Consider the following 8245-nt stretch of genomic DNA (forward strand, 5'->3'; position numbering starts at 1 on the left):
CTGGCGCCAGATGGAGAGTAAATCCGGCCCTGTCTGGAGGACTGGAATTGGACATAGATGAGGACTTCTAAAGTGCTGCTTGCCAGATGTTCTCTGCACAGATTGCCTGTAGGGCTTAAAGGTCCAAGTCTGTGATGGCCGGACTGGTTGCGGTAAGGAGTTCAAAAGGATGAGAGAGACTCTACAGAAGTCCTGCCCCAAGATTTCTAAGAAAAGGAGTCTACCTCGTCCGGGATGGACCTGACCCTCCCCCTCTCTCCCTGGAGTTCGGCATTTATAAGAGATTCAGCTTTGATCTACTGCCTGGACTTTGTCTGTGGCCACTGGAGGTGGTGAGTGCTATTGGGGGCAGCCATGTGCTTCGAAATCCCTAGACAGACCATGGAAGACCCGACCATCCAGCGGCTCCTTCGGGGGTGAGCGCTACATTTGTATCGCACGCGCCTGTTTTGGCGCAAGTGAGGATTTCACCATTTTTGAGATGCAGACACATCAGATACAGTTCCAGGGAGAGTACGAAGGGTCTAAAGCCAGTGGTTCTCAACGTGTGTAACCTCGGGACCCACATTTGTCCTCGGTCATTAAGTCTCGACCCCAAGTCGCACCGCCATGTTCCATGTTGCGGTACTGCGCTTTCCGGTGCAGGCGATCGAACTGCGGGTGGGAGGTGTGTTTGGGTTGCCCTTACGGAAATTGGAGTGGATCCTCAACCTGGGGTCCGGTGTGGTCTGCTGTGCCGTGATGGAGCTCCATCCATATGTGTATTGCTTGTAAAGCTCCTGTGCGCACCGTAGAGGTTCCTGGGAGCCAGAATGTGATGAGCTGTAAGCAATGCACATATGGATGGAGCTCCCTCGCGGCCACAGCCCCACCCCAAGCCGACACTCAGCACCGGGCAATCATATTTGTGAATGGCTGCTCGGCGCGAGAACTGACAGTGCTGCGCTAGGGGGAGGCCGAGGATCCTCTCACCTAGAAAAGTGGAAGGCATGTGGCGACCCGCTGGACATGGGGTCGCGACCCACCACCAGTTGAGAACCAAGGGTCTAAATGAACCCCACTGGTCAGGTATACACAATAAAGTGATATTAAAAGTCATAAAGGTGTTAAATCTATTTGAAATGCGGATGAAATCACTTACAATGGATGCCGCTCCTTCATGTTTCATTATTTAGTATTGTTAGACTATCCTGGCTGGATTATGACTGACTACTACAGTGGCAAGAATAAGTATGTGAACCCCTCGGAATGAACTGGTTTTATCTGCAGCAATTTGCCATAAAATGTGATCTGGTCCTCATCTCGGTACCAACAATACACAGGCACAATGGGGGGGGAATTGATCGAAACTGGAGCAGACAGAATCTGGAGCTGTTGCCCACGGCAACCAATCAGCTTCTCTCTTCAGTTTGTTCAGTTAAGATTTGAAAATGAGAGAGAGAAGCTGATTTTTATTTACATTTATTTGAACCCTTTAGTGACAACTACTCCTTACTTATTCACAAGGTGGATCACGTGATATGAACTTCATGGAAAGCTGATTGGAGTCAGCAGCTTTGCACACCTGGAGTCCAATGAAGTTGATCTCCATACAGGGCAGCCATCAGGGGGGTACGGCCAATACTCATGTAAGGGGCCCGGGCAGCCTGGGGGGCCCGCCCGGGTCCCTTACATGACTATCGGCCGACGGTGAAGGGCGAGGAGGCGGAGGCCTGGCCCTAGCAGCGCAGGTCCCCAGCATTGCCGCTCCAGCGGCTCTGAGACAAGCTAGGGCCCCATCAGCGACGCTGCTCGTCTGATGTCGGAGTGGCGGAAGTGACGTCACTTCTGGCCGGTCCGGCAGGCAGACGAGGCCACGTGTGCAGGTGAGAGGAGCTAGGAAGGATGGAAGGAAAGGGGGGAGGAATGCAGCCCTGAGGGGGGGGGGGCCTAAAGCCGTGTAAGGGGCCCCAAAATTTCTGATGGCTGCCCTGTCTCCATAAGGCTTGAAAGGGATATCAAGCGATCTCACATTGGTTAGACATCCATCAGTGGGTGGATCCATCTATAAGTGGACGCCCAGCCACGATGACTCCCAAGGCACAACACAGAATCCTCAATGAGGTAGAGAAAAGTACGATGGGTTGGTGTAATGGGTCAGGTGTGTTTTTTTGATCCTTCGTGGTGTGTTGGGAGTCCATTCATAATGACGTTCCCACATCACAACGCATCTCTAAGATGTGACTCAGCCATTGACGTCCTCAGTGGAGCTCCAGACCTCAGCTGTTAACTCCTTGTGCTTGGCTCTGATTCAATGAATCCTCCCAATCTTCTGCGATCCTTCTGTGGAGCTCCTCTCCATGTTAAGGGGAACACACCGTATTTGAGGAGAGATGGACTGTTACTTGGTGTTCCAGGCACATATAGACATGTTCTGTGCTGGTCACCCATCAGTGTCTTCTAGAAAGTCCTTTAGAAGCTTCCAGTCTGACACTAAAGGCCAAACAGCAAGAAGACAACTGTGTCTGGACTCGGCGAGAGAAGTACTCGAGGTTCTAGTGGAGGAGAAGAGTCACCATTACAAATAAAAAGGATAGAGAGGGAAACCAGGAGAGACGAGGAGAACAAAAGGACACGAACCCTGCTCACTGAGGAACTCTGCAACTTTTCACCACCACTGTTCTGAAGGGCACCCTGGGTCTTTTTGAATCCTAGCAATGTAGTAGACATGTGCGATTCGTTTCGTTCCGAATCGAAATTCGGACGAATTTTCGGAAATTCGGACATTCGGATGTATCCGAATTCCGAATTACAGACATAACGAATGCAAACGAATCCGAATTTCCATTTCTGAAATTTGGTAGCGGTAGGTCGAACGTTCGTTTCGTTTTCTGTTCTTATTCGTTTCTTATTCGTTTCGTTCGTTGGAGCAAAGTGACATCAGAGAAGGAGAAAAATATTTCCCCCCCTCAAATGTCACGAACGAACAAAACGAATAAGAAAAGAATAAGAACAGAAAACGAAACAAACATTCGACCTACCGCTACCGAATTTCGTCCGAATCCGAATTGACTTTCACACCCGAATCCTGAAAAAACGAAATAACACAAATCCGAATTTAAAACGAAACTAAACAAATGTTTTGGCAGTGCACATGTCTACAATGTAGTAAAGGATGAAACAATGATCTGTAAACTGGTTATGGGTAATGCTCGCTCGGTTCCACTCTCCCGGCACTCCTCAGATTTCAGACCGCAGCGTCTGATATTTCGGACATCCGATAATTTGGGATTGGAACTACAGCTGTCCAGTGGTGATCGCTCAGAACAAACACCAGGTAGGCTGTATGTAAGCTCAAACAGGAATCACGTTTATTGGATGCACACACACACTTAGATAAAACAACAGTTTGAAGGTGGCCCAACCGACCACCTTCCTATTGGTCAACTGCAAAGTATTCTCCAGTCCTCACCTAGGTCCTCTCGGCCATGCAAATGAGGACTCGAAACAGGGCAAATAGGGATTGGTCCATAGTCTCTAGGAAGGAGACTCCTCCAGCAGCCCCAGTGACTGTTCAGTTCGTCACAGGTAATATATGAAAACCTAATGAAGATACTGGATCAGCATAGCAGCTGCTATTTTCAGATGAAGATTCACCAATAGCAGCCTACATATTTCTCTCACCTGATTTCACCTAACCAGACCCCCCGACCATCCCAGATCCTGAATGATTGCCCTGGCGTTTGACCAATATCCCATAGTCCCATGGATCCAGACTGCGTCCTGTTGGTGGGAGCACAGGACCTCTGCAGGCACTGTAGGGTGGAGGGATCTCCTGACAAACAGTCCCTCTGTAGTTCTAGCTCTGGTGTCATCAATCATCCTGGAAAGCGGCAGCATGGGAGCCGCCACTCAGGTAAGTTCCCATCCCGCTGATTATGGATCATTGGTTGGGTTTTGTGTCTCTTGTAGATGAGTTGTGACCGGACATCAGCCCAGTGATCGGCCCACATATCATTCTGGAGGAAAGAACCAATGTGGGTGTAATAACACTTATGATGTCCTCATTCCCGGAACATCGATCCATACATGACGTTATATTAATATGTAGACTCCATAACCTCCAGTATGAATTATTAATAACCCTCCCCCATTCATGTGACGTAAGACATAATCTGTACTGGAAAATGGAAAACTTTTTGTGCCTTCTACATCTCGGATTTGGATATTATTTTATATTGTACAATTGGCCAATTAAATTGTATCTAAAGTAGGGATGCACCAATACTGTTTTTTTCGGTACTCACCGATACCGGAAGTCCCGTTAAGGAAGCCAGGCGGAGTGTAAAGACTCGCCACCCGGCTTCCCGATTAGCAGGGAAGCCGTCACCAGGTGACGAGGGAACAAGGAGCTGGCTTTCTGGCCAATCAGGAAGCCAAGGGGGCTGGTAATGACTTGCCGATTGCAGAAACGTCACCAGCACACCAAATCCTTACAGGATCAAAATTCGTAGATTTATTGCAAACTCATGTCAGTTACACGAGCGCTTTGGGGGCCACACGGGGTCCCTTCATCAGGCATTGCAATAAATCTACGTCCTGTAAGGATTTGGTGTGCTGGTGACGTTTCTGCAATTATCTGTATTTGGTGGCGCCTTCCGCAGTCATTCCATGCACCCCTCCCCCGATCACGGGGTCATACCGGTAAGGAGTGCAACTAGCCTTTTCTTTTTTCCTGGTAATGACTTGCCGCCTGGCTTCCTGATTGGCCAGCTTCGCCACCAATCAGGAACCCAGGCAGCGAGTCATTACATGGCACCTGGCTTAACTGTCTGCATGTCGGGGTGTTGGCACAATAATGAAGATATATTTTAGGGGTACAAGGACTTCAGTATATGGGTGCAGTGTATAGTAGGCATAGACTTTATATAACCACACCCCTTTTCAGGATTATGCAGCCACGCCCACCTTTCTTCTCAGTGCACTTAGTGTGCCGTGATTCTTCTCTACACCCGTCTGTCCCTCTTTATCTCCCTCGTCTAATGTTGGGCGGAATGCTTATCTTTACTACTGTGATAAAACCTCCCTCTTCTGTACTCTGATCTCCGTGTCTGTTATTACTGATCCGGCCTCGCCCTGTGTAGGAGAATGTGACCAACCCAACGGTATTCTCCACCGCGTCAGAGACTTTCACCTTCATTTCTCTCTTCTGCTGTCAGCGATGGCGTCTGCTGATCTGAGAGCTGAGCTGGAATGTTCCGTCTGTCTGGACATTTATACAGATCCTGTGACCCTGAAATGTGGACACAACTTCTGCCGGGACTGTATTGATCGTGTGCTGCATACCCAGGAGGGGTCTGGAGGTCATTCCTGTCCTGAATGCAGAGAGAAGTTCCAGGAGCGGCCTGCACTGCAGAGGAACATAACACTGCGTAACATAGTGGAGAGTTTCCTGTCTGCTCAGCCAGATCCGGAGGAGTCCGGGGTCCTCTGTACCTACTGTGTGGACTCCCCGGTACCTGCTGTGAGATCCTGTCTGCTCTGTGAGGTTTCTCTGTGTGATAAACACCTGAGAGTCCACAAGAAGTCTCCGGAACACATCTTATGTGACCCCACCTTGTCCACGGAGAGCAGGAAGTGCTCCGTCCATAAGAAGATCCTGGAGTATTACTGCACTGAGGATGATATCTGTGTCTGTATGTCTTGTTGTCTGATTGGAGGACACACCGGCCATAAGATGGAGTCACTGGATGAGGCTTCTGAGAAGAAGAAGGAGACACTGAGGAATATTCTGCAGAAACTTCTGACACAGAGAGAGGAGACGGAGGAAAGAGTCCAGAGTCTGCAGGAACACAGGAGGAAAGTAGAAGAAATAGCAGCCGGTGACACAGAGAGAGTCTCTGCCCTGATTAGAGAGCTCAGGAGACGTCTGGAAGACCTGGAGAAGAAAGTCCTGAGTGAGATCTCCGGGAGGGCAGAGCGGGTCTCCATCTCTGTGATGGAGAAGATCCGGGAGCTGGAAATAAAGAAGGACGAGCTGTCCAGTAGACATGTGCACTGCCAAAAAATTTGTTTAGTTTCGTTTCGTTTTAAATTCGGATTTGTGTTATTTCGTTTTTCGGGATTCGGGTGTGAAAGTCAATTCGGATTCGGAATTCGGATTCGGACGAAATTCGGTAGCGTTAGTACGAACGTTCGTTTCGTTTTCTGTTCTTATTCGTTTCTTATTCGTTTGCAGCAAAAGTGACATTTGAGGGGGAAAAAATATTTTTCTCCTTCTCTAATGTCACTTTGCTCCAACGAACGAAACGAATAAGAAACGAATAAGAACAGAAAACGAAACGAACGTTCGAACTAACGCTACCGAATTTCAGAAATGGAAATTCGGATTCGTATACATTCGTTATGTCTGTAATTCGGAATTCGGATACATTCGAATGTCCGAATTTACGAAAATTCGTCCGAATTTCGATTCGGAACGAAACGAATCGCACATGTCTACTGTCCAGGAAGATGCGTGACATTGAGGAGCTGTGTAACATGACGGATCCACTGACTGTCTTACAGGAATCAGACACAGGTGACTTGTGTGATACTGAGGATGGAGATGATGAGGACAGAGAGAGACATGATAGACTCCTCCGTGATGGAGGGGGTCTGGATGTGGCTGGGCTCTCACACACATTACACACAGGTTTATCTGATATAATAACAGAGGTAAATGTATCCTTCTATATACAGGAAGCTGAAGACATATTACTGGATGTGAGCACAGCTCATAATTATCTACAGATATCACATGACAGGAAAACTGTATCCAGGTCAGAGATAGACCAGAATCACCCAAAAACTCCACAGAGATTTCAGTGTCCTCAGGTGTTAGGCAGTCGGAGTTTCTCCTCAGGGCGACATTACTGGGAAGTGGATGTCGGGGGGTCAGATGAATGGAGAGTCGGGATGTGTTACCCCAGTATAGGGAGGAGAGGAGGAGTGCAGTCACTGATTGGAAGGAATAACAAGTCCTGGGGTTTGGTCAGGGATGGTAATCAGTATTTAGTGATACATGACAGTAATCAGATCCTCTTACCCCCCAATATCTCCAGTACCAGAGTCGGGATATATCTGGATTATGAGGCCGGGCGGATCTCCTTTTATGATCTGTGTGACCCGATCCGACACCTCCACACCTTCACCACCACCTTCACTGAGCCCCTCCATGCTGGGTTACGGGTAGGGAGAGGTTCTATAAAGATCTGTGGGGGAACTCGGGAATTGTGAGAGCTCCGCCCACAGTCTGGTGACGTCACACAGAGGAGGGATTGGATTGGTGGAATAATTAGACAAAATAGTTGGCCAGTGGGTGGGGATTTAGGTTTTTCCAGTGCCAGTACTCACTGTACCTTTTTGCCCACAAAAAGCATGCTGCAGCCCTCTTTGTTGTGGGCAGGGACGTTGCCACAACTGTCCCCGTTGCCACAACCAAGATGACTGCCAACAATAAACCTCAGTGCCAGTGGCTAATTTGTTTGTGGGGACATACTGAGCATGTGCAATGTGTCTGCGCTACCACAGCGGCCACCGACAGTAAACCTCATTGCCTCAGATCACATATGTGCGGTTTTTACACATAAATTACTACCACAAAGTAGAAGATTGAACAACAAAAGACGAGGCAAGGTTTATTTATTTATTGAATTATCCAATCAGTTACTTAGTTGTTTCACTTACTCCTTCAAGATTTAAAGATCCTAAAAGCACTTTGAATTAGTATCACCAGAGACACGATTTGTTTTCTATAAACTTTGATCACATTTTTACTATTGTTCAAAAAGGTTGAATACACACACCAAGCGCAACATATTAGCCTACATTTGATCATTTTGATACACATTGTTGCAGCTGGTATTTTATTTATTCATTTATTTATCTATCTATTTATTTCACATTTTCCTAGCGCAATCAATTTGGATAAAAGAAATAGAAATACCTTTCTTTAGCAGGGAAGAGGGAGGCGAGAGCTGTGACAGATGTCTGCTTGTCTGTGTCTTTGTTGTGGAGTTTCACTAACTTTCTGTCTGGTACAGAGTTATCTCTACACGTAGCCCCAAATAACAAAGGTTCCGATCTTACCAAACACCATCCAAAACGAACTGGCATAGACTTAAACACAATGTATCACTGATATAATTGTAGCAGTGTCGGTGTCAGTTAAGGATGCTCAGATACCAAGTACTGATACATTCCAAGTCCTCACAGATACAAGTAC

The 8245-nt window shown here is 47.5% G+C and overlaps 1 protein-coding gene across 1 annotated transcript in view; it reads left to right on the forward strand.

The window, feature by feature from the left end:
- The first annotated feature begins 5200 nt into the window (after window positions 1-5200).
- The window catches only part of LOC108788755 (probable E3 ubiquitin-protein ligase TRIML1), a 5598-nt gene continuing 2553 nt past the window's right edge, over window positions 5201-8245 (forward strand). The window contains exons 1-2 of the mRNA XM_018558609.1: window positions 5201-6018; window positions 6489-7253. Coding sequence (XP_018414111.1) covers window positions 5201-6018; window positions 6489-7253 — 1583 coding nt within the window. The remainder of the gene's footprint in view (window positions 6019-6488; window positions 7254-8245) is intronic.

The sequence above is a fragment of the Nanorana parkeri genome, unplaced genomic scaffold (genome assembly GCF_000935625.1).
Source record: "Nanorana parkeri isolate BGI_ZX_2015 unplaced genomic scaffold, ASM93562v1 scaffold348, whole genome shotgun sequence".
Classification (NCBI taxonomy): domain Eukaryota; kingdom Metazoa; phylum Chordata; class Amphibia; order Anura; family Dicroglossidae; genus Nanorana; species Nanorana parkeri.